The sequence below is a fragment of the Pseudorasbora parva genome, chromosome 4 (assembly GCF_024679245.1).
Source record: "Pseudorasbora parva isolate DD20220531a chromosome 4, ASM2467924v1, whole genome shotgun sequence".
In the NCBI taxonomy this organism is placed as follows: Eukaryota; Metazoa; Chordata; class Actinopteri; order Cypriniformes; family Gobionidae; genus Pseudorasbora; species Pseudorasbora parva.
The window spans coordinates 47,239,490-47,266,956 of NC_090175.1; the positions used below are offsets into that span (position 1 = coordinate 47,239,490).

The 27,467-nt window shown below is 38.6% G+C and overlaps 1 protein-coding gene across 1 annotated transcript; it reads right to left on the reverse strand.

Annotated features, from left to right (window-relative positions):
• Window positions 1-820: 820 nt before the first annotated feature.
• Window positions 821-27,265, reverse strand: si:dkey-26i13.8 (kinesin-like protein KIF19). The gene is made up of 21 exons (XM_067442043.1): window positions 26,753-27,265; window positions 24,875-24,955; window positions 19,068-19,178; window positions 18,813-18,900; window positions 17,681-17,817; window positions 17,433-17,558; window positions 15,524-15,616; window positions 15,320-15,421; window positions 14,877-15,029; window positions 14,491-14,613; window positions 13,640-13,796; window positions 12,251-12,413; window positions 10,462-10,639; window positions 6,459-6,729; window positions 6,201-6,322; window positions 3,314-3,465; window positions 3,121-3,208; window positions 2,443-2,814; window positions 1,579-1,750; window positions 1,320-1,427; window positions 821-1,209 (listed from the first exon to the last, which is right to left on the reverse strand). The coding sequence occupies exons 1-21, from the start codon at window positions 26,792-26,794 to the stop codon at window positions 1,052-1,054; spliced, it is 2,997 nt and encodes a 998-aa protein (XP_067298144.1). The 5' UTR covers window positions 26,795-27,265; the 3' UTR covers window positions 821-1,051.
• Window positions 27,266-27,467: the final 202 nt, after the last annotated feature.

Below are 27,467 nucleotides of genomic sequence, written 5' to 3' on the forward strand. Positions count from 1 at the left end.
GATTGTTTTTATGTGAAAGAGAAGGGACACAGACACAATCTACACACAGATCATTCAGTCACATATTATGATTGAATTCTTACTTTATATTTATGAATCTAAATTCATTCCCATTTAATTTAACTTTTCTTTTCTTTATACTTTCATTTATTGTCATGATTTCTTTGCCGTTTCTTATAATTCCATATTCTTTGATTTTTTTTTACTCTAAATTTCCTTTTCTTTTACTATGTCCATTTTGATTTCCTTTTAATTTTTTGATATCTTGTTTAATTAACATTCAGTTTTTGAGTTTTGATGAGCCTACGGTGATTAGCATTTATTACTTTAAGTGATTTATTACTTCTTTGTGTCTAAATTCATTCTCTAGTGAAAATGAACTATACCAATGTTATTTATGTTCAGTGTACTACAAATACATTTACATATTGATGTACTTAATATAAATACGCTGCAATTGTACATTTGGTATACAAAATTGATATACTTGCAACAATGCCAAAAAGACATCACTGTTTTTTAAGAGTATGAAATGCAATGATCCATGAATATCATGAATTTACTTCAGACCTTCTTCCCTGTCTAGCCCTATCAGATTGATATATTATTATGGTTCCATTAATAAAAGTACTTTTTAAATAATGGAACAACTGCTGTATTTGATAGTATTTCACACAAATTTGTTTATAATTTGTATTATTATAAAACAATTAATTAATCACAAGTAATCAATTATTTTATCAGTGGAAAAAATTAAGCCATTCTGAATCATGCTTTATTTCCAAGCTTATTTACATGTTGTATTTATATGATTCTCGCCAAATAAATTTGCTTCAAATGTGACTTATCAAACAGTATGCATTCAGCAAACCATATACAATCTCTATTTAATATCTCAAAAAGGGTTTATTGAATTATGAGATTTTCAATACATATCTGAGAAAATGCTATAATAAAATTCAAATAATGCTATAATAAAATCAAAATTCACAACATAGTCTCAACTGTACATTTTAGTGCAAAAATAGATCAAACATGTTCTCTTGTATAATCAAACATAAGACTTTTTTACAGTAAGTTTGTTTTTTTGCTGTGCTTCATTCTTTCTGTTGACATCGTTCATTCCTTTTTGTCTAGGATTTTCATTGGTGGACTTCTTGTAATTGCCTGGTTGCTGTAGGAGATTGCTGGGGTAGGCAACATCTGGGCCTAAAAACATTTTTATTAACTGAGATTGGATTACAAAACAATCCACAGCTGTCAACTTCATTTCACAATTAAAAATAACATGCCGTTGAATAGCAAGTAAGAAATCTCACCTCGCTGTCGTTTGTAGATTGCCTGTCCTCGTTTAACATCAGAGTGTTTTTGATGGATGGTGCTGGGTGGTGTTCCCCTGATCTCTAACTTCTGAAGCTGCACATCTCCTAAATTCATATTGAAAAAATATCAAAATATGCTCATTTTTAGGCCACACATCTGCATTTTCTATCAAAGATCCAAACGCTAGCCTGAATGACAATTTTGCTCGACTTTGGAAAATAAATCGGTGAAACTGAAACTGCTGTCAAGCTGCACCTGTAAAGTGAGAGACGGGGTTCTTCATTTTAGACACTGGGGGTGTTAAAGGATTTCCAACATTACGGTTGAGTGGCTGGACCTTGTTTGATGTTGGTCGCACAAGGCGGTTGTCTGAGATGCTCTCCAAAGCTGGATATCTGGAAGGGTTTTGTTGTGGTTTTTGTACCTGCTGTGATAAAAAACAGATCAAATTAAGGCACCTCCTTTAAGAGTGCCATCTGAAATTTACATAGAAACCTGTTCTCTTAATGTAGTTATTAGGTTATCATAGCACATTGTAAAAAGTGATAGTTTTTTTGATGTAATGGAAAAAGTTTATGGGATATTAATTATAATAAATGAAATAACTGATCTCAAAATTATTTAAAGACAGCCAATGTCAACAGTGCCATGATAAAATTCATAAATGCCAAATTTGAAAGCTGCATTTTTTTCTTCTTCCTGCAATTCAAGTTTGAGGTTAGTAAGATATTTGTCTCACAGAGACTGCACTTTTTTGATAAAAAAATACAGTATAAGTGTGAAATATTATTATAATTTTAAATTGTTTCAATGTTTTAATACATTGAAATGTAATTCATTCCTGTGATGGCATTTTCAGTATCATTACTCCAGTGTTCAGTGCCACATGAGCCAATCATTCTAATATCTGGATTTGCTGCTCAAGAAATTTCTTATTATTATCAATGTTGAAAACAGTTGTGCTGCTTAATATTTTTGTGGAAAATAAATGTATTTATTATTAAGTTTTAAGTTTTTACTGTCACTATTTTTAATCAATCTAACGTGTCTTTGGTGAATATAAGTAGTGTATATATTTAGCATAACCAAAGCTCACAGGAACATCAGATGGACTCATACCCTTTTGCTCGCTTCAAAAGATCTGGACCGCTTCTTGCGCTGTTGTTTCTCAGGCAGCACAATTCCGCCTACTGTTCTCTTTGAGTCCTGCTTTGATTGGAAACTGCCTCGATGTCTTGGGATGTTTCTTTTGACTTCTGCGGACTCATCTACCAAAGTAGAAACTAGACTCTCCATGCTCAATGAAGACTTGAGTCCTGCGGCCAAATCCACACCGGCCACCCTGGAACTGGACTTCTTTGCTTGAAGGTGTGAGCGGCGTTTAGCAGCAATGACCGAGATGCTCTTGGTGTCACTGACAATTTCCTTCAGAGTGTCAGGACTCACAGCTTCAGCAAGACATGCAGGAGTCGCATTCTTAACAGCACAAGCCTGCTCAAAGACATTCAGCCACATTACAATCTTCACAAAACCGACATGAAAATGTATCTATGGCGCACAAACGAAAAACGTCAAAGTATCACAATCAATCACCGTGCAATGTCATCTAAATCAATTGTAGACTAGTTTCAGATCTGGGAATAATATAGTCACATCAAGTTGAGTTCATGTTGACCTGTTCATTAACACTGATCATTTTCATTCTGATGGTCAAAGTGTTTCTTATGTAAAACTGTTTAATGGATGAGTCTGACGGTCAGGATGACTCAGTGTCTACGAGCACTTCTGTGTGTTTACCTTCACCACAAGAGTTGGGCTAGAAGATAAGTGTCTTCGTGTCTGAATTTTAGACAGCGATTTGAAAACTCTGTTACTGTTACTGTCACTGTCACGAAAAGAAAGAGAGAAAATAGGATGAAAGCATACTACTTCTGTTATTATACCAGATGAACATACAGTAGCAGTTTACTTTTGCCATTACATACTGTACCTGTCATAATCCAGGCCAGAGGAAGCAGAATCATGGACATGTTTATCTAAAGGACTGAACTTCATGCTGTTTGGCTGTGTTTTCTCCATCTCTTCTAAGTCGGAGATGACATCAAGTCTCAGTTTCCTTGCCATAATCATAATAGAGGTGTCCTGTATAAACAGAAATAAATGTATACACTTTTTTTTAAAGGTTTAGGGCCAGTAAGTTTTTTTTTAAATGTATTTATTTATTTATTTTAAGAAATATATATATATATATATATATATATATATATATATATATATATATATATATATATATATATATATATATATATATATATATATATATATATATATAATTATACACTTTTATTCCTTAACAATGCAATACATTGTTTTATTAAAGTGTATTAAATTAAAGTGTTTTGTGCTAGTTTCAGCCCAACGCAGTTATCATTTTCATGTTATTTATCAAATGCACTCATGGCCATCTGCCCATGTTCTGAAAACGAGGTGTGTTCAGGCACATTTGTTGGTGCGTTGCTATTTTGAGGAACTGAAAATGACTGCACCGTTGACCAGCAAAAACCTGGTCTAAAGTCAATAGTGATTTTTTTAGTCAATAGTATTTTTTTTTGTAGGGGTTCGTTAGTAATATGCGCCTATACATTCTGCTTATTACACAACCAGTAACATGCAGCTAAACACAAACATGTTTAAATATTAAAAATAAAAGGATTCCTCTCTGAAGAAGCGTTCAGTCTTTCTGCTTAAATAGTGACTCTGCCATGGTGCGAGTGCAACTGGCTTTTAAAGGGAAGGGGAGATGAGACTCTGATTGGTTTATAAGCACAAAACACCCTGATGACTCATTAAGTCTCATTTTTCTGTTGTTAAAATAGCAAAAGTGGATTCCTAAGTGCATCTGTGCCACATGCTTCAGACCATGTGCTCAGATCATAAATTAGGGCCCTTATAATGTTGAAGATTTCTATTTTAAATAAATCATGTACTTTTGAATTTTTTATCTAACGAAGAATCCTGAAAGTAAATGCATCATGGATTCCCAAAAAGTTATTACGCAGCACAACTGTTTTCAACTTTGAAAAATTAAATGTGACACTGAAGACTGGAATAAAGCCCAAAGTATAATAATATAAGCCCAAAGGCGGTCCGTGTTCCTGTCTTTGACATCATTTTCACAATTTTCCATCAGGAGAGTCCTTGGACGTCCATGCACAGGCCATTTTTTGTGTGTGGACGGTGTACGTACAACAGCACATGTGCAAGTGACTTGAGTGCTTGGGGGAAAAAAAAGTCCACTAGATAGTGTGCACACACTAAATGAGTCTTTCCATGCTCGCTGCCAAATGAGTAAACGTTAAAAGGCTTGTGCTCTTAACTCTGCGTTTTGCCCAGGCCTTAATGGCTGCTAAAAATTCAGCTTTGCCATCACAGAAATAAATTACATTTTAAAAGACACTGTCTGGCCCCCAAAAAAAAAAAAAAAATCGCAATGGCCATATTCCAGAATGATAATGTCAAGATTCACCAGGCTCAAACTGTGAAAGATTGGGATGGAGCATGAAGAATCATTTTCACACATGAATTGGCTTTGTGATGTGCTGGAGGAGACTTCATAAAGTGCTTGCATTGTCGTATACAAGATCTTGGGCAAAAATGGATGTACCTCTTGATGGAAATATCATCACAACATTTATTTCCAAAAATGGCCATGATGTGTCTTCCTACATGGTAGTTTAAGAAATGAAAAGCTACAGACGCCATCAGTTAATGTAAACTGTTAACATATAACATGCTAGAATCATAACAATAACTGCAATAATGAGCCAGTCATAGGCAGTTAAAGTGTTACTTCAGCGATTAACATATGGCTTTGTATCAGTAGAAACGCTGGAGTATTCAAATGATTGTGCTTTCCCCCCTCATATCCCCCTGAGACAAGAGATTTATGCATTTTATTTCTGGAAAAATTCTACCTATGATGCAAATTGACGATATTTGCATCATAGGAGGAATGTTTGGCCAAAGGCTAAAGACTACAGCCAGCAGAGGGAGCCATTTCAACCCGTTTTCAACCCGCACATGGGAGATGGAGATCACACTCAGAGTTCAGCTCGCAGCTAATGGCACTTAAACGGAGCTATGGTGAGCAATGTAAGTGTTTTAACTTCTCAAATTAATTTCTATGAAAGTTAAGCTTGCAAAGGCATGAACTGAAACGCGCCAGACTGAACTCGCGTTGTGAATGTATGCCGCGAGTGTAGTCGCGATTACCTCAGCTCTCATCATGAGAGCTCATCAGCTCATTTATCTCACTCCTGCAGTTAGTGCTCAGTGCTGTGAGACTCGTGCGGTGACTCACTCATTATATTGAATGTTCAGTTTTTAATTGTAGTGTCTTCTCCAACTCAGTCACAGTAATCCAGTATCGGTGGCTTTGGGAATGGCCTCACAGGGCAGTGAAGCATTCTGGGAATTGTAGTCTTTCATCCCCATTAGAAAAAAATAAATTTTCTGTCTTTTCTCAGTCTAGAAGGCACCAAATTCAAAAATAATTTCACATTTCTACTACACCGATGACCCAGTTTAAATACAGATTCAGCCTCCCTGGGCTGAAGTACTCCTTTAAGCATTTGCCAATTTAAATCCAAACAGCAACTTTTTTGTACAGGCAGTGTATATCATGATAGAAATCAATTGTAAAATGATTCACAATATTTCTGTTTTTACTGTATTTTTAATCAAGTGACCCCAAAGTAGAGTATATTTAAACATAAAAAAAAAAGATTTTTGAAACTGAATGAAAAGGGATAAGAAAATGAGAAAGCAACAGAGCAAATAGTAAAAAATAAAAATAAAATAAAAATATTACTGCTTACTGCTCTGGGGTTTGTGGCGAAAGTGTGAAGGTTGAGAATTTGGTCGAAGCTTGTGTCACTTAATTCCCCAAAGTATAGTGAATAAAGCTCTTGTAATTCCTCTGGTACACCAAGTCCTTGATCTGTGGAGAGAATTCATAAATAAATACATTAGATGAAATAATCTGAAATTTCCTAATGTTTATTTAACAAATATCAGATGCTACTATCTGTCTTTTTAAAGGCATCTGCTCATTTCAGAGACCCACAGTCCCACACCTTCAATTAGAGCCTTTTGCTGGTGTATGATGTCATCACAGAGTGTCCGCTGCTGCTCATGGCGCTGAATGATGAAGTCTTTTGTTCGGAGAACGTTTTCTTTACAGAGAACAGCTGACTGGATTTCAGTTTTTTCAAGCTCCAGCTCATGGACTTTACAAAGCAGTGTCAGAATGTCTCTCTGCTCTCTGTTACTTATGCGTTTAGGGAGCAACTCCTCAATCTTAGATGACTTCAGTTTCATGTTCAATAATTTTTCCTCCAGTTCACGCTGAAAAAAAAGAATGGAAAACAATAGGGAAATACATTTTAGCAAACAAAAAGTAAGTATTTTAAAATGCCTCTTAGTTAAGTAATGTTTAAAATTAATGTTAATGTATAAAAAATAACTAAACTGTTGTCATTGTTTTACATATCAGATGTCCATTTGCTTTTAAAGGACAACTCCGATGAGAAATGAACCTAGGGGTAATTAACAGATGGTTACAGAGTAGATCGTTCTCTGAGATGCGTTTTCATGGAAATCGAATGTAAAGAGTTTTATCTTTAAAAACAGATTAGCTTATAACACTAGTCTATAGGGCACACAGTAGTGAAATTAAATCGCTAGTTAATACCACTAACAAGGCTCAAAATAGCCTCACACTAACACGGTAGCATAATGACGGTCCCTACATGCAAACCGAAGCATTGAGAACTTTGTAAGAGTACAAACAGTTTAATAAAAAGACACTTTATAAACATAGTACATTACGCGTTCACGGACAGGCGCCGTGAAAACAGGAAAACAGTCTCGACTCATCGAGCCACGAGCGCTCTGCTAAGTGATGAACTGTGACTTGGAATCTCATATGGTCCGTTGTTTCCGGAAGAAAACACTGAACACAACAGAGAAAATAAATAAATAAAACTAAAAATGTCCATGTTATTACATTTCACAAACTTAATTCCTATCGACCAGCCAAGGTTATTATAGTTTTGCTTTTTGAAATTAGTTTTTATTTTAGTATCGTTTTCAATTTTGCTACAAATTTCAGTTTAGTTTTAGTTAGTTTTACAAATGGTTTTGCTAGTTTTAGTTTAGTTTTTATTTTGCAAATACATTTCTATTTAGTTTTTATTTATTTAGTTTCAGTTTTAGTTTTAGTAATTATAGTTTAGCAGAGTTACCATAATGAAGTGGAGACCAAATCAATGTTTTTAATTTCAGCAAAGTTTAATGTTTGCACAGATTAGAGTTTAATCTTACATCCTTAAGTGAAATCACTTGATAAACAAGCATTATTGTTTAAACCCAGGAAGGTCTTACAAAACATGCATAAAGTTGGGTCTTCACCTTTGAGCAAAAAAGCTTGAGTCAAACTATGACCTACAAACAATGATCTGGAGATTAAAAATGAAATAAATTATATTTTGATATTAAAAAAATTATATTTGACATTTTTGACATAGGCTAATACTCAGAGGATCTATCTTAAAGAACAAAATAAATGCAACGTAAAATATAAAAGTAAAAATTATAAATTCCAGACAAACTCATTCATAACAAAGATGAAATATTCCAGACAAACTCATTCATAACAAAGATGAAATATTGTTAAACAATTAAAAGCTTATTTTAATTTCCTCAGTAGTACAATGTAGGCTAGCTAAAGTCATCTGAATACAGCCAACACACACTGTTGTGGTGTGTGTGTGTGTGTGTGTGTGTGTGTGTGTGTGTGTGTGTGTGTGTGTGTGTGTGTGTGTGTGTTGTGCTATAATTGTAAAGGGGACCAATGTCCTCATTTATCTAGTAAAATATTACGATAACTTTATTATTATTTATAAGCCTTTTTAACTAGTGAGGACCAGTCAAATGTGCTCACTAGTTAAAAAGGCTTATAAATCGGCCAAAACATGTTTTTATTTAAATCTATTGTTTTGCACGTTCTTGGGATGGGTAGGTTTAGGGATTGGGTTAGGGGATATAAAATATCATTAACCTGATATAAAATCAATGGAAGTCCATGCAATGTCCTCAGGGTGCGAACTACGGGGGAGCTAGGGGGAGCTCGGCTCCCCTAAATAAGACATGGGCTCCCCTGAAAACGTGATTTGAGAAATTTTGGGGGGTCTCAAAAATATTGACACCGTGTTATTTTGAGGTGCAATTTCAGTTTTCTGTAATGTGATCATCGTGGATTATTATATGTAAAATTGCTAAAAATATATAATTAATTCATGCATGACGGCAATTTAAATCTAATTCACTTCCATAAAGATAGCTATTCATGCTGTTCTTGTCATGACCATCAAGGTGTGGTGGCGCTGCGGTGCAAATTCCACTCATGTTTAGTACATGTCAACGCTAAGATTCGTAGAAAAAACTAAAACGAATATCCACTTCTTGATCTTGGATTTCTGGAAGAACAGCAAAGGAAGCTGACCCCATGCCTCTGTGGTCGATTCTGTGATAAGGCATGTTATTCCCAATTATGTGTTGTGGCTGGGTTGATATAGGTCTGCGCGACTATCGATGTCCTAATAAGACTAACGTTAATTAAATGGAGGAATTATGGTATTCTTCTGTATGACGAGTAACTTCAACCGTTCATGTGAACTCAAAGACAGCCGGATGCTTTGTTTATAGACTATTTGTGGGCTTTTTGACCTATCAATTCTTGTTTTTTCTTCCTTCATTAAAATCAAAGATGTTCTTTAATGATTGTAAATTGTATATTAAGAGTCTCCGCAATGCATTAAGCAATAGATTGACCCGTTCACCAGTGTGTGAAGGAATATACACGTCTTCTCTTCCACGCGCGCACCCCCCCCCCCCCCACACACACACACACCCGAAAAGTGGGCTCCCCCAAAGGCCACGATATAGTTCGAACACTGAATGTCCTCACTTATAGTGAAACGTGTGTGTGTGTCCTGGTATTCCCTACTTTGTGGGGAAATGTCTCCACACAGATAATAATATTATTAGAAGTAAATGATTATGATAACACCTTTGAGCCTGTCAATATTATGCAAACATGAAATCTCAAACGCACAGTAGGCTAGTACTTGCTACTAGTTGCTGACTTTTGCACCTGCGTCTATCGTCGCGTATGAAACGGCATTCTAAAACAGTGAGCTTAAGTTAAAAGAAGTTCAACGTGCATCTCATTACCTTGTGTTATTTCCCATTTCACTGCCACGGACGAGTTGATTCTTTGTGAACTGCCGTTTAGGACTAGCGTGTTGACTGTCTGCACGCGTCCGTCACAGGACAGCGGTTAATCTCCTCCTCAGATCACTTCACGCGCCGTAGCGCAATATTCAGACACTCCCTCAACCGCCACAGTCAGATTTTCCACCACATTAAATAGGGCTTATTAATAACGAAAACGAATATTTATTTTTGCTAATTATTATTTTATTTCAGTTAGTTTTTTAGTAAGAGTAGTTAGTTTCGTTTAGTTTTAGTTTTTTATTTATTCAGATTTTTTAATTTTATTTCAGTTTACGAAAATGTTTTTTGACCAATAGTTTTAGTCTTCGTTTCAGTTTTCGTTTACGAAAATAACCTTGCGACCAGCTCACTTAGAACAGCGCTCGTGGATCGATTAGTCGAGACTGTTTTCCAAGACGGCGCCTGTCTGTGAACGCGTAAGGCACTATGTTTATAAATTATCTTCTTATTAAACTGTTTGTACACTTACAAAGTTCTCAATTCTTCAGTTTGCATGTAGGGACCCTCATTATGCTACCGTGTTAGTGTGAGGCTATTTTGAGCCTTGTTAGTGGTATTAACTAGCGATTTAATTTTACCACCCTGTGTCTACCCTGTGCCCCATAGACTAGTGTTATAAGCTAATCTGTTTTTAGAGATAAAACTCTTTACATTCGATTTTCATTAAAACGCATCCCAGAGAACGATCTACTCGGTAACCATCTGTTAATTACCCCTAGGTTCATTTCTCACCGGAGTTGTCCTTTAAGACTCAAAATGAGTCTCGATAAACGTATTTACTTTGAGTTCCATTGTTTTACTCTGTTCAGCCAGTAGGGGGCCGATCTCCTCTCGAGCTGCTGTCACATACTGTGGCTCCTCTGGCCCACTCTCTTGCTCTTCTTCCTTATCTCTGTCTCTTTTCTCTCCGGTTACCTCGTCTCTCCCTCGCTGTGCACGTGCTCGATCACGCTCCCAACTACCAGATGAGGAAAAGAGAAAGAGAAATAAAAATAAGATACTACATAATGTAATAAGGAATATTTTTTACTACTTAAAATAAATAAGAAACATTTAGCGTTTAAAACATTTATCAAATGCCCTGTTAAAATTTCAAGTGGATTTTGGTAAAATGTGTGATGGTGTCGATTTTTAATTATGTGTGAGATGATATAAGGTGATAATGACATATTTCGAGGACAAGCCCAAAATAGACAGAATTGCAACACTCTTAAAAATATAGGGAAAGTAATTAAAGAGATACAATAACATTTTAAAGTTATTAAACTTTGAAATATTATTAAACATTAAATTGACATTAAACCCTAAAGCATTGTTTTAAGATACTATTATAGTTTTTATGAATATTTTTAATTAGTGTGCATTTTAATATTTCCATTTTAATGTTAAAGTTTTTGTAATTTTGTGTTTCGCATTTTTATTTTATATGTCTGTATTGTTTTATTTCATTTATATTTCAGTTTTAGTTATTTTAGTACATAAAGTTAAAGGGGCACTATGCAAGAGGGCGCCTATTCTAAACAAAGGCATAGTTTAATGACGGCAAGTGTGAGCGCAGCATCTTGGGACATGTGGTCTTCACCTCACCGCCGGTGGAAAATAGGACTCGGGCAGAAATCATGTTCATGCATGCGGTTATTAACGTTACTGTAGTGTAAAGCAGAGCAGGACCGAGTGTTGTGGAGCTGAGCACGGCCGCTGGAGCGATTGTTACACAAACACACGGCTCGCGAGCACCGGGACTTTTATTATGACGGGACGGGACACAGTCACTGGGAGCCCTCACTTCTGCTTTTTTCTGTCATGATTATAAGGTAAAGCAGCTCTGTTTATCATATTAGATACATTTAAGTGTGTTTAAAATTATGTTATGACGTTACTCTGTGCGTTCACTTGGCGCTGCTGTGACATGTTCACACAGCTAAGAGAAAAGCGCTTCTGCAGAATAAAACCGAGGGTAACGCAGGTATGATGCGATTGACAGGCGACTCGCTCAAACACTATGCTGAAACGTCCCGGTCCTTAGTTAAAATAGCAATTTTCTCATAATTTACAAATAGTTGGAAACATTTGGGATATTGTAAGTACTCAACTGAACAAAATATATAACACTGGCCTAGTGGTTTTTGGATATTTTACTGCAAAAACACTACATAGTGCACCTTTAAATGAAAACAAGAAATGTTGAAGTTTATTTATGTTTTAAACGTTCAAGCCGGTTCAACAGTTCCTTATATCTGGCTTTCAAACAAGTAAAATAGTAGAGTGGGACTTGATGTTGTCCATCAGGAATTGATTGGGTTGTTGTGGTTTGCTATTGCTGTGATGTTATGTGAGTGACAGGTTGTAAACACATCATCAAGAGAAGAGATGTTGCTACAAGAGGGAGGGAAAGATATTTTGATAAATTATGTGGCCATATGAATATGAATTTAAAAAATGGTGCAAGGATAAATTATTTAGAATAAGTAAAATAAAAAATGTTGCTTTAGTTTTCGGTAACTATAATAACCCTGCCCCTAGTTGAAAACTCTCTGATCAGTGTTTATATGTGTAAGTTTGTGTTTACTCAGAGATGGTGAGTAGATGTCTGGATGTGTCTATGTGGAGTTCCATATTGCATTTCTCCAGCTCCATCAGGCTGCGTCTGATCTCCATCTGCTCCCTGAAGGCAGACAAGAGCTGCTCCTGCAGTAAAGCCATCTCACCATGACTGTACTGTTGCACCTCAGCTAAGAACAGCCCATATAGAGAAATCAGTACTAGGCAATCATAAAAATGACCCTTTTAGTGCTCTTTCAAGAAAGAATGACCTCATTAGCCGCTTTTCCACTGCCAAGCCAGGGCTTTCAACCTGCCGGGCTGGGCTAATAGTCTCAGCCCTATAGCACCGAGCCCAAAACCACACTGCATTTCCACTGATTTAAATCCCAAGCATTTATATTTTACCGCAATTTTACAATAATAAGTGATACATTGATCATAATGAATTCATTTTTGTCAAGACTGCACATTAGTCACACAGAAATTGTGGTATTCACTGTTATTTCACAATAGAAAGAGGACACACATACTTATTCAGTCACGTCTGATTTTGTTTATTTGTAGTCAAAGGACAGTATGTTTACACCACATTGAGAAAGAATGATAATTTCTAGGAATTTTACACCAAAAAATAGCCTGGGGAGCTTTAACACTCTCTCTAGTGTCAGTCCCAATACAGTTAAGCTCCCGAAAAATCGGAATTGCTTTATTTTATGAAATATGTGGCGATAAATATGGATATTACAGTCTGGTATAAAGAGACATACTGACAGATAAAATAAATACACAATGGTTAAGGTTACCGCACATAGAATAATTATTTCAGAATCCACATCAGATCACACACACGAGTTATTTTAAACACTTTGTGCAGTCTAAAAGTGAGTTCTGAGCTAAAAATTATTATACAAGTCTTTAATCTTGATGTTAGCTGGTATATGAAATCATCTGCGGTGCTACTGTCTCCAGACTTTGCCTTTGCTTGTAACCACTCAAACCCGAGCTGGGCGCTTTGGTATTCGGCGGGCCACGAAGATGCCTCAGTGAGGCTCAATCAAGCCCGGAAGTGACAGTTTAAATGCGCCTGGCCCTGACACAAACTTACATGACCGATTTTGACCCGACAGTGGAAATGTGGCTTTTGATGATTTTTTGGATGATTTCTTGTCCAGTGTGTACATTTTTAAGTAAATAATCATGATGTTAAAGGAACACTATGAAAAAGCAGTTAATACACTAACATTTTGAAGAAGGATTTATAATGACTGTTTAATGATATTGACTCATTATTTAAATGTAGTTCATTTTGAACAAAAAACCTTAAATAGCCTACCTTTGCCTAAATAGTTTATTTAAATATCAATTGTCAGTTACTGTACCCAAATACAAAAAAAAAAAAAAAAATCGAACAAACCTTGGATGTCACGAATGTCCGCTTTCTCTCCTTTCTGTTGCTCTTGACTCTGTTGGTCAATCTTTGCACGAAGTCGGTCTATTTCACTGCGCAGATCAGCAATAATGCTGGTGTATTGGGCCAGGTGATATGAAACATTCATCAAATTACGTTTCACCTAGAAGAGTTAAAACAGAAATAGCTATAGGACCTGTGCTGCACCTTGACACGATGAAATCACTAAAGCAAACACAAGCGGGCAATCAAACAATGAACATTAAGAGAAGATTGCATTAAAAAAATCAGATTGTAAACATAATGAAAGATAATGTCAATGTGTAATGTTAAATTAATCATGTTAAACCATTAACAGAAAATAATTGATCAGTGAAATATACACTACTGTTCAATAGTTTGTGGTCAATAAGATAAAAATAAAGATAAATAAATGATTCAGCAGGGAAGGATTAAATTGGTTAAAAGTGACAGTAAAAGTCTTTGCAGTTTTAAATGTAATCACAGTTTCCACGAAAATATCACAGGAATAAATTGCATATATATATATATATATATATATATATATATATATATATATATATATATATATATATATATATATATATATATATATATATATATATATATACATATATATATATATATATAGTTAGAGGCTTTATTCAAAAACACTGAAAAAATCTTTATGACCCCAAACTTAAAAAGACCTGAATGTAATACATTTTAATACTTACTTTTGTTAGTGTCATATTTATTCAATGGTTATTTTTAAATAGAAACATCCATAGTTTTACATTTTTCCCAGTGTTATTGATAAAGATTTTCTAGACAAATAATTTTAAGTATGTGTTTACCTTGTTTCGTATATTTTTGGCTTTGTCAGCATAAACCAGTGTGTTTCTTGACTCCTCAAAGTTGGAGCTGGCAGGACTAATATGGGTAATCATGACTGTGCGACTGTTTCCTCCTAAAGCATCCTGAAATCCACATCAAAACTTACAACTGTGTGATAACTGTGCAAACCAAGTCTTTTAACAATTAAGACGATTGTGAACATTTGGTGATACGAGTACATATAGCCTGTTTGTTTATAGCATATAGCCTGTTTGTTTATTTGTTTATAGAGTACATATAGCCTGTTTGTTTATTTGTTTATAGAGTACATATAGCCTGCTTGTTTATATTACAAAATCTATTTTTGATTTATTAAACATGTAGTAGCCTGGCTGGTTTTGCCCACCTTAAGAAGTCGAGTGAGTTTGCTGTCTCTGTAGTTGACAAACTGAGCACCTTTCCCACCCTTCTCACTCAAGGCATTGATGCAGTTGGCCAGTGCTAACAGGGAACGGTTTATATGTGCTCCTTCTTTCATTCTCTTTCCTCTGTTTTGAGTCTGAGAGAAGAGAATATGTACTTCAGTACATTACATCTGTTGGTGTTCATATAGACAAAACAATTGTGTGTAAGAATGTTTGGCTGATGTTTTGGCTGACATATGAGATGTGACATGCTCAAATTCCTTCATTAGTCTCACATTATTTGCATATGAATAATAAAGGATAACTTAAATATTTATTTCAATGAAAGATGAGAGAGGGCACTGGACTATAAAATCTGGCAACCATGAGGAATTTGAAAGCTTGTGTTTCCACTTCAGCACGCCTACATATACACAGCACGTACCTGTGATGCTCGCTCAGTTCCTGCCAAGTCTACCATGAACAGCTTCCCCACCCTGACCTCCTCGTTGATATCCTTTACGCGACTCTTTTGCTTGACTGTCACCTGTAGAGCAGACAAAGCAGGAGGCGCACACTCAAGCTACAATGCCAATTTGAGGTCATGCACATGATTATTGTGTGTGTATGTCTCTGTTTTGAGGCCTGCCTGAAGTATAGCATGAGAGCGAGATGACGTCTTGTTTGCAGCTGTCGACTCCTGGGTCCTCTGTTTATTCCCTTTGGTTAAAAGAGCCATTATCTAAAATCACAAGCAAACACCAGGTTCAGAAAGACATCATTCTTTATTGGAGACAGACAGGAGTAGACAGACTCCGGACATGGATGATGCAACGGCATATAGGGATGATTAGGAGGCAATGATGATGGACAGAGGCCAATAGGCAAATTTGGCCAGGATGCCGGGGTTAAACCCCTAGTCCTCTTCTCTTTTTTTTCGAAGGACATCCTGGGATTTTTAATGACCAATGAGAGTCAGGACCTAAGGGTGAGCCTCACTAACACCTCTTTCAGCAGCAACCTAGTTTTCCCAGGAGGTCTCCCATCCTGGGGGGTATTCCAGAATGCAGGTTATGTGACATACCCGGGTATGTTTAAGAGTAAGTAAGCGTATAACCTCAACTTCTGATTACAAAAACAAAGGTAACTTTCAGGCTTCAGGTATGCAGCCATAGCATCTCACTCTCTGTACATAACCAGCTCCGAATAAGGTTATGTTCCATTCAGATGCATGTTATATAATTAATATAGTTATATTAATATAATTAAATGTTATAAAGTTACAGTTAGAATATGCAATAGTATAATTCTAAAGCACTATTATAAGGTGTTAATTCAATTCAAATATATTTATTATTTATTTTATTGTCATCTCACACATGGATCTGCTTTCAATTAATTAGCATCAAAAACAATATAATCCTTATTCTCAGTGAATAAAGATTACTTATTAAACAAAAAAAGAAAAAGTCATTATTTTTCACGTGACGTCACACCATTATAGGAACGCCCACCTGGAGTGCAAAACAAGGCTTTCCTCCATAGCCCGCCAGTCATTTTCTACCAGGATTGTAGTATGTTTTAATGCAGTAAGACAGTGATATTAAAATACCAAATTCAGTATATACCTTATTGATTATGCATACTTTGTACAGGGATGCAAATAAACACAGAATATTAATGCAAAACTAGGTTTCTCGTTTAGGGTTTTTTTTCCATCGAAAACCATTATAAAGAAAATTCGCTGTATTCATATTCTTGGCTCATCTACTCACCTGTATATAGTATGCATCGTCAAAAATGTCATTTTTAAAAAATCTTTTAATATCACTGTTTTAGTACATTAAGGCACATTAAGGTGGTTTGCACTAATAAGGATTCTTAGCCTGGCGTTGGATCAGCCCTTTAATTCTAACGGTCTTTCTGCGTAGTTAATCTGTGGTTTAAAATTAAGTGGTGCAACACAACACAATTTCAAATAAAACCCAGATCAACAAACCCTAGATTAGCATTAAACTTTACTTAATTTAATCCTTATTGATGCAATCTCCACCCTAAGTATTTTTCAAATCAAGCGTTTTAGAACGTCCCGCTGTTTTAAGTGATTCAAATACTGCAGAGGGTGCTATGTATGGATCACAAATTCCCAAAACTTGCATGTTGTTCACATATTTTTATAAAAATTCACAGGCTTGTGCTGTAGTTCTATGGCTATTCTGCCCTCCAGGTCTCTGCCACAGTCATGTGACTGAAAACTTTAAATAGGCTGATTTGTTCCTCAAGAAACATTTAATGTTCTTTTTCTTCTTATTATTATTATCATCATGCTTAATATTTTTTTGTGGTAAATAGGATAAATTTCCCCCCCAAAATTCTTTAATGAATAAAAAGCAAAATAGAACGTCATTTATTTGAAAGAGACATCTTTTGTAACATAATACATGTCTCTACTTTCACTTTTGAGCAATTTAATGCAGGCTTGCTTAAGGAAAATTATAATAAAATCTTACTGATTTCAAACTTTCGCATAGTAATGTATTTTAGGTAATTAAAAGTACCTCTTTAGCATTACATGTAGAGAATTCAGTGATGCCTGCAATTCGTATTTCCCCTTTAGCGTCCTCACGCAGCTCAAGGTATCCAGAAGAAGGATTCAACAGATCTCTGATCATCTCATTATAAATCTACAAAGAAGTTCATTAGTGTTTAGTACATTCAGGACACGCTCTAAATGTAGAAAGTCCTAAAATGACAGTACCAAAATGTATGTGATATATTTTAATCTCTTCAAAACAATAAACCTGACCTCTATATATGACATATAAACACTGCAATTCAGGTCCTCAGTGCTGTCTTCAATGGCCATGAAGAGATCATTGAGAGTTCGGATGTAAATGCCAGGCTCAGAATCTAAGCCTAACATAGTGTATGTCTTTCCAGCTCCTAAAAATGAATAGATTGTCACAATAAGTTTGTAGGAAATGTAAATGCCAGCATCCTGGTTCGTTTCTTGTTCCCTGCTTAGTAATATGCTTAAATTAAGAGGGTTATGTCATGGGATCTGAGGTTGTATGTCGTAAGTTGCAGATCTGATCAATGCTATTAAAGGTGCACTGTGTAGTATTTTTGCAGTAATTTATCCAAAAACCACTAGGCCGGTGTTCGGTTCGGTTGAGTACCAACAATATCCCAAATGTTTCCAACTATTTGTAAATTGTGAGAAAATTGCTATTTTAACTAAGGACCATAGTTTCAGCATAGAGTTTAAGGAAGTCGCCTGTCAATTGCGTCATATCTGCGCTACCCTCGGTTTCGGCTTTTATTTGACAGGAGCGCTTTACTCTTAGCAGTGTGACCAAGTGAACGCACGGAGTAACGTCATAACATCATTTTCAACACACTTAAATGTATCTAATATGATTAACAGAGCTGCATTACCTCATAATCATAACCAGAAAAGCGGAAATACTGGCGCCCGGCGAATGTGTCCTGTCCCGTCATAATAAAAGCCCCGCTGCTCGCGAGGCGGGTATTTGTATAACAATCTCTCCAGCGGCCATGCTCAGCTCCACAACACTCGGTCCTGTTCTGCTTTACACTACAGAAACGTTAATAACCGCATGCATGAATGTGATTTCTGCCCGAGTCCTATTTTCCAAAAGCAGTGAGGTGAGCACATGTCCCAACTCCCAAGACACTGCGCTCAAACTTTGCATCATCAAACTACGCATTTGTTTTGAATAGGCGACCTCTAGTGGACGGAAAGTTGCATAGTGCCCCTTTAAGTAGACTTCAAAAAGTCATGGAACATTTAGAATAGTCATTTTTATTTAGTGTAATCACAATTTTGTAGGGTATTGGTATATACGGTATGTTTTTTTTGTTTTTTTTACCAAACAACACTAAAAATAAACAAGAAAAATTCACCTCTACCTTACCTGTGGGTCCATATGCAAAGACAGTAGCATTATAACCAGCGATGACACCATCAATAAGATTTTTTGTTGTTGCCACATAAACATCCTCCTGAAGTAAAGAAAAAAGTAAATAACATTTAGGAGTGATCGTGCTGAATCTTTCAAAAACCTTAAATGACCAAAACACAAAAACTAATTTGTAGGATGAGGATCAAGTATGCCATGACCTACATAAACTGTAAATATTTTGTGTGGAAGAGCATCGCTACTACACACCTGGGTTGCAGTATAATCAAATGCCACATCAAACATGTATGTTTTTTCACGTGAGCGGTTGGCCCTCAGGACGTTGTCAGCATCCTCACAGGGGTCCATCAACACCACCATCTGAAAAAGGTAATTAGGCATGAGAATGAACTTCAACTATTAGATCAATTCACCAATGTTTAAACTAACTCACTGCAAAATGAATGACCTGAAATACAGAATTTTGAGACTGATGTCCACACTCAATGTAACATATTCACTTTCCATTCAAAAGTTTGGGCTTGGTAAGATTTTTTTAATGTTTTTCAAAGAAGACTCTTATACTAACCAATTTTTCATTTATTTGATAAAAATACATAATATTATGAAATATTATACTGGGTAAACCCAGCCTGATCTGCCGGCGATTTGATTTCGAAACTCAGTCTGGAAACATGTACATTAATTTCTACAGCGTCTGTTACACTTTTGCGGGAACCAATCACAGACTGGATAATCCACCTGGCACGCTGTTCAATTTCAATTTTAATTTGAACTTGGTCTGGTGATAGCCAAACAAGTGAAATATTACAATTTAAAATAACTGTTTTGCATACTATTTGATGGAAAAGCTGATTTTTCAGCAGTATATGGGAGCTTTAACGCAGTTCTTCCTGGAAGACTCAAATGTCACATCATTCATTAATTATCTACTGTATCTCTGTAGTATATAAGTTCTGTTCCCACATTCATAGATACTGACGCCGACGTTCAACCCCATCCACCCTACCACCACAAGGTCGATCCCTGTCCATACATCATCAGGGGGTGGGCTCCGCTCCTGCCTTCATCTTCAAGCAGGAACTGCAAGCGTCCGCTACCCTCCGGATTCGAACTATGGACTACGCCAAAGAACACTTTCATTTCCTCTATTCTAACCCTACTCATTGTATACAAATAAATCTTATTGAAATGTTATTCTTACCTCCTGAGTGTTTCGGGTAGAACATTCATTATCAATACTAAAACAGTTGTGCTTAATATTTTTGTGGAAAGAGGATGCTCTGATTAATAGGCAAGTAGGTTCAAAACGACAGCATTTAATTAAAATAGTTTTTGTAATAATGTGTCACATGCCTGTCCTGTCGTGTGTGCACTTGTGGGTTTTGTTATGTTGAGCATGTGCTCGTGTCCCTGTCAGTTCCCTCCCCCTTGTTATCTGATTATTGGTTAATTTGCCCCACCTGTTCTCCCTCATTATCTGCCTTGTTTGTTCCCTTTATAATCTCCTTGTGTTTGTCAGTCTGTGTTGGATCCTTGTGTAATGTCTGCGTCTCCCGTTCCCCCAGTGACTTCTGTTGGTATGTTTTGAGTTTTAGTTTATGTTCTATTATGTGTTTTGCCCCCTCGTGGGTGTTTGTTTTGTATTTATGTTTTATTTGTTATAAATATATATCCTTTTCTGCACTTGAGTCCTCGCACCATTTTCCCTTGTGTCTGTGACGTGACAGAAGGATCCAACCAATATGAGGACTCAGCGGAGAAAGAGGTCACCGCAATCCCCTCCCTCTGCTATCTCCTGTCCCCTCTGGGACCGTATAGTCCAGTTTAGCTCCCTTAGAGCTATGCGGCAACAAGGAACTGATCTGAGGGAATTTGCACAGGAGTTTAAGAGGGCTGCAGAGGGACTGGGATACAGAGATGAAACTCTTAAGGAGCTCTTCAATTATGCCCTCGACAAACCATTCGATTGGACTGTAATGAGGGCACTGGAGGGGGCAACATTCGAGGTGACTGTGGATTATTTCATTGGACAGCGGAGGAGGGCCCCTCTCCGGAGTCCGGTGGTACCTATGGATCCACTTCCGGTGGACCCTGTGCCGGTGGTCCCGGTGCCGGTGGATCGTGTTCCGGTGGTCCCAATGCCGATGGACCCAGTTCTGGTGGTCTTGAAACGGAGGAGGAGAAGGAAGGCTCCCTCCGTGCCTGTTCCAGTGGTCCCAGTTCAGGTGGATTATGTTCCGGTGGTCCCTGTGCCGGTGGATCGTGCTCCGGTGGTCCCTGTGCCGGTGGATCGTGCTCCGATGGTCCCTTTGCCGGTGGATCGTGCTCCGGTAGTCCCTGTGCCGGTGGATCGTGCTCCGGTAGTCCCTGTGCCGGTGGATCGTGCTCCGGTGGTCCCTGTGCCGGTGGATCGTGTTCCGGTGGTCCCTGTGCCGGTGGACTCCGTTCCGGTGGTCCCGAGTCCGGAAACGGCCTGGAAGGCTGTGATGGGATGCTTTGTGGTGGCAGTCCTGCATGCGTGGAAGGAGCACAGGGCTTTATCCGAAGCCCCGGAGGCAGTTCCGGTGGTCCCAATGCCAGCAGATCGTATTCCGGTGGTCCCAGTGCCGGTGGATACTGCTGGACTGGAGAAGTTTCCCCAACGCCCTGCCTGCGCCGCTGAGGCGCCCTGCTCTCCCTGCGCCGCTGAGGCGCCCTGCTCTCCCTGCGCCGCTGAGGCGCCCTGCTCTCCCTGCGCCGCTGAGGCGCCCTGCTCTCCCTGCGCCGCTGAGGCGCCCTGCTCTCCCTGCGCCGCTGAGGCGCCCTGCTCTCCCTGCGCCGCTGAGGCGCCCTGCTCTCCCTGCGCCGCTGAGGCGCCCTGCTCTCCCTGCGCCGCTGAGGCGCCCTGCTCTCCCTGCGCCGCTGAGGCGCCCTGCTCTCCCTGCGCCGCTGAGGCGCCCTGCTCTCCGTGCGCCGCTGAGGCGCCCTGCTCTCCGTGCGCCGCTGAGGCGTCCTGCTCTCCGTGCGCCGCTGAGGCGTCCTGCTCTCCGTGCGCCGCTGAGGCGTCCTGCTCTCCGTGCGCCGCTGAGGCGTCCTGCTCTCCGTGCGCCGCTGAGGCGTCCTGCTCTCCGTGCGCCGCTGAGGCGTCCTGCTCTCCGTGCGCCGCTGAGGCGTCCTGCTCTCCGTGCGCCGCTGAGGCGTCCTGCTCTCCGTGCGCCGCTGAGGCGTCCTGCTCTCCGTGCGCCGCTGAGGCGTCCTGCTCTCCGTGCGCCGCTGAGGCGTCCTGCTCTCCGTGCGCCGCTGAGGCGTCCTGCTCTCCGTGCGCCGCTGAGGCGTCCTGCTCTCCGTGCGCCGCTGAGGCGTCCTGCTCTCCGTGCGCCGCTGAGGCGTCCTGCTCTCCGTGCGCCGCTGAGGCGTCCTGCTCTCCGTGCGCCGCTGAGGCGTCCTGCTCTCCGTGCGCCGCTGAGGCGTCCTGCTCTCCGTGCGCCGCTGAGGCGTCCTGCTCTCCGTGCGCCGCTGAGGCGTCCTGCTCTCCGTGCGCCGCTGAGGCGTTCTGCTCTCACCGCGCCTCCCTGGCGCCCCCTGCACTCACCGCGCCTCTCTGGCACCCTGCTCTCACCGCGCCTCCCTGGCGTCCTGCTCTACCCGCACTGCCCTGGCTGCCTGAACTCTATGGGCCGCCCCGGCCGCTTGAACTTGGTGGGCCTCCCGAACTCGGTGGGCCGCCCTGGCCATTCGAACTTTGTGGGCCACCATGGCCTCCTGAACTTTTTGTTTTCCTCGTTCCTCCCTTGTTTACCCCTCCCTTGTCTGTACCTTCTTTGTCTGTCCCTCCCGTGCCCCCCTGGTCTGTCCCTCCCGTGCCCCCCTGGTCTGTCCCTCCCGTGCCCCCCTGGTCTGTCCCTCCCGTCCCTCCCTGGTCTGTCCCTCCCGTCCCTCCCTGGTCTGTCCCTCCCGTCCCTCCCGTCCCTCCCTGGTCTGTCCCTCCCGTCCCTCCCTGGTCTGTCCCTCCCGTCCCGCCCGGGTCTGTCCCTCCCGTCCCTAGTGGAGCGTCTGGTAGCCGCTCCTTAAGGAGGGGGTAATGTCACATGCCTGTCCTGTCGTGTGTGCACTTGTGGGTTTTGTTATGTTGAGCATGTGCTCGTGTCCCTGTCAGTTCCCTCCCCCTTGTTATCTGATTATTGGTTAATTTGCCCCACCTGTTCTCCCTCATTATCTGCCTTGTTTGTTCCCTTTATAATCTCCTTGTGTTTGTCAGTCTGTGTTGGATCCTTGTGTAATGTCTGCGTCTCCCGTTCCCCCAGTGACTTCTGTTGGTATGTTTTGAGTTTTAGTTTATGTTCTATTATGTGTTTTGCCCCCTCGTGGGTGTTTGTTTTGTATTTATGTTTTATTTGTTATAAATATATATCCTTTTCTGCACTTGAGTCCTCGCACCATTTTCCCTTGTGTCTGTGACGTGACATAATGTGAAAGTGTTTACTGTCACTTTTGATCAATTTAATGCTTCCTTGCTGTAAAAAAGTATTATTTGCCCCTCTTTGTGTTTTTTTTTTAAATAAATGACTGACCTCAAACTTTTGCATGGCAAGAATTATGTTGTGCTGTTGGAATTGGGTTCTAAATGGGGGTTGTGTTTCAGTCTTTCTTCTCTTATCAAATCCTCTTTTCCACCGTTGGGCCAAACCGTTTTCGTTCTCATTACCGATCCAGACCAGCTGGTATGGATATGGTTTAATTTTCCACTGTGGGCTGATAACAAATCTTTTTGGAATGTAATAAACGCGTCAGTTGTTGCCAACCGTACCAATAATTCTGGGCTGAGAACAGTTTGTGATCGTGCTGTGCCAAACCAAGCTCAAGTGGAAATAAAACTGGAACCATTCTTTCAAGTCATGTCAAGTAACGTTTATTTATATAGTGCTTTATTGCTGTCAGTTCAGTGTTGATTTAGTTCCATCGCAAAGATCATCAATTATTAAATTAATTAATTTATGCATAAACATTTATGCAAAAAAAAGTCATCGTCCAGCTCAGTTCAGTTCTCATACAACAGTGTCAGTTCACTCAGATCAATAATATTGCTGAATATTAAGTGTTCCCAAGCAAGCCAGAGGCAACAGTGGCAAGGAACTCATCTGAGGGGCCAGTTTTCCTCTGGCCAACAAACAAACACGGTGTCATTATAATTCAGGTTGCATCACATTCAAATACTCAATTATTCATCCAGTACTTTGTACTTGAAGTCCGGATTCATCACGCCGGTACACGCCGAGTTCTCAAATGCTTATAAAGTTAACTTCTACCTACTTCAAGTTGACAGTTCTGGAAAATAGGGTCATGCATAGATTACATTATAAAAAGTTCCTTGTGGCTTTTTCACTTAATTTGCAGTTAACAAGTTAACTACTCCAATCTTATGCTGTATCAACGCCTGCTTTCTAAACAGACAAGATCAAAATACGCCTCAGCTAGTGCCACGCTAGAATATACTAGTGATTTATGTAGCTATTTTTTTTGTGCAAACGTCTATGATGTTGCACTCTTTCATAACCTGTAGTAAAAATACATCTAAATACATCTTAACATAAACATAAGGTGCTCTATACCCTCCCTCATTAGCAGTTAAATATCATTATGCTCAATAATTATTACGATTGATTTCCTTTGAAATTGGAGAAAAATATGCTTGGAAATTATATAAAATGAGAATATTAACTTGCCTAATAATCATGCACACGAAGACATGTTTGTTGCATGTTTCATTGCCTTTGACAATCCTGAGACATCAAGCATAAGCAAAGAGGACAGTAAACCTTATTTACTGACTGTAAACAGGATTTACTGCAGATGAAAGGAAGGATTAGGTCTTTAGACCATCATTCATCATGACAGGTTCTGCAACAGACTCCTAATCTGGAGTTGTGAATATTATGCATTTGTTTTCTAAATGTATACAAAAATAATATATTGGGGAGACCGGGGCTCAAAAGTCACTAGATTAACCATTTCTCACAGGGATTATAGATAATGCTGCTAGTCTCACTGGTTCTTTGTGTTGATTTTTTGCCTACCTGATTGTCAATCTTGTGCGCCACTGTGGTTGCACCCTCCTCAATCTCTGCATCGTTCAGAGGCCGGATACGCAGAGCAACCTTAAATCATTGCACATCATTTATTTCAAAATATAACTTGAAATAAATCTGCCTTCATCCTAGTAATAGGTGCAAAAGACATTAACAAAGTATGTTCATTTCACTGAAAATGCCATGAATTCATTTGATATTCATATTTGAATCTACACACTGTAAAAAATTATTTAGAAAAAAAGTTACCTGGTTGCCTTAAAATTTTGAGTTAATACAATGACAATTTTTTGAGATTCGACCACCTTTATTAAAATATTATTAAAAGATTTTGTAAGCATATTGGGTATTGTGTGGGTTTTATTTCTGATGATGCTGTGAAACATGCCAAATAGTGCTATTTTTATGATTTATCAAAAATTTTATGTGGTTCAGATACAAAAATATTTTGAGTTTCTATTTATTAAACAAATTTCCTTCATTGTATCAACTCACATTTTTATAGAGTTTGAGGGAGTCGCCTGTCAATCGCAAACTCAAATAATTTCAATAAACTCTAAATTTTAAGGCAACCAGGTTACTTACTTTTTTAAGTTAAACCAACAAAAACCAACCAAATTTTTTTACAGTGCATGAACGCTGATCTGTTAAGCACTATAGGAGACTGGGGCAAGTTGTCACTAAGAAACTGTTTACTGTAATGTTATATACACTGATCTATATAGAGATCAGTGGTTATATCTCAGTTACTGCATGGCGTTGACACACTACACTAACATAAATTGTGACAAAGGTCAACTCTTTATTAATAATAGTTTTTAACCAAATGGTCAAACTTTGTTCTCAGGACAAGGGTATGTCAGGTAAGTGCAAGTCACATGGTTATGTTTATATATATTTTTAAATATTACAATTCACCACAACCTCAAACCCTTTTGACAGAAGGCTCTAACGCTCACCAAGGCTACCTTTATTGATAAAATGTAAAATCATAAGGCTAATATTGTGATTAAAAATATTTTTATTTTAATGTATTAAAATATTTATTTTAAAATGTAAATTATTCATGTGATGGCAAAAAAAAAAAAAAAATCTGCATAATTCAGTGTCACAATGGTGCTCAAGAAACATTTCTTATTATCAAAGTTGAAAACAATTGTGCAGCTTAATATATTGAAATTGTTCAAAGGAACATTTATTTGAAACTGAAATCTTTTCTAACATAAATGTCTTTAATGACACATTTGGTCATGTTAATGACTCCTTGCTGAACAAAAGTATTGATTTATTTAATAAATAAATAGTGACCACACAATTTTTAATGGTGTAATAATAATTTTGCATTTCATAATTGTTTGTTTTGTTGATAAACCATTCATACAAACCAAATATAATACATTTTAAATACATACTATATTGTGAAAGTTGGCCTTTAGAATTTTCCCTCTTAAATCTGCCAAACCACTAGGCTCCCTTTTGAAAACTTACCACTAAAGGTCACATTTTTTTTTTGTAATAGGATATTTTTTGTTTGTAGCCACGACTTTTATGTGCATGTCACTGACTATCAACATTAAAGTACAATGAGAATATTGACAGTGAGAGACTGAGAAGCCCCACTGACAACTGTAGCACTAGTCTCCACATGTGACGTACTAACGCATGTTACTGTATAAAGTTTTGTCATTTATCACAAGTGGAACGTTCTGTTCACTTGTTGACTATTGTCCCACAGCATCTCTAAGAGAAGCCTGTACATTTTCCTAAGGGACATTCATCGCCCAAGTAGCCTAATCTTGGCGCGTGCAAGTGACATGTGTTATGTTGAATGAACTGTGGTGCTTTAATAACAGATAGACAGCCTACCGTGAGCTGATGGTCCTTCCACTCTCCTGGCAAATCCTTCATTTTTTTTGACTCCCAAGTTAACTACTCCAATCTTATGCTGTAGCTGTATCAACGCCTGCTTTTATATAGACAAGATCAAAATACGCCTCAGCTAGTGTCACGCTAGAATAAATTGGTGATTTACCCCGGGTAAGTTTAGTTAATCTTCTTGGTGGCTAGGTAATCTCATTCTGAGGCAGGACTTGAGCTGGCCCCTGCGGAGGTCCTGGATTCACCAGCGGACGGTTGTTATCGGTGATGAAACCCCTAGAGAGGTGAAACAACCCAACGCGTTCCTAGCATGCTGGGACTAAGTTATGTCAAGCCGTCCTCTCCAGTGCAGCTAAAATAACATTTTCATTAGTCCAAACTATAGTCATCCTCATGAATACGCTAATATTTAAGAACAAACGTGTGTGTGAAGGATTTAACAAGTAGAGGATAAAGGTTTTTGAGGAGCGCCTCTTTAAACCAGCCAAGACACTCGCACAGTTTAGCGAGTGCTGGCGCGAGAAAACTGTTACTGTTGCCATGGAGACAGGTACACACTCGTTTGATTACTTGGGCAAGTTTTTGAGCCAAAATCAAATGAGCCAGCCCAGCAACTAATATATATTTCTTATAATTTGTCGTTTTATTAATTTGCTCAAATCACAATTGCAACAATTAATAAAAACGTCCATTTGCAAAGAAA

Excerpts from the sequence above, each read along its gene's own strand:
- si:dkey-26i13.8 (XM_067442043.1), bottom strand. The coding sequence starts at position 26,794 with ATGAAGGATTTGCCAGGAGAGTGGAAGGACCATCAGCTCACG. Across the intron at positions 19,179-24,874 it reads CGCACAAGATTGACAATCAG|ATGGTGGTGTTGATGGACCC; the intron begins GTAGGCAAAAAA and ends TACCTTTTTCAG. Across the intron at positions 2,815-3,120 it reads GCCCAACTCTTGTGGTGAAG|GCTTGTGCTGTTAAGAATGC; the intron begins GTAAACACACAG and ends GTCTTTGAGCAG.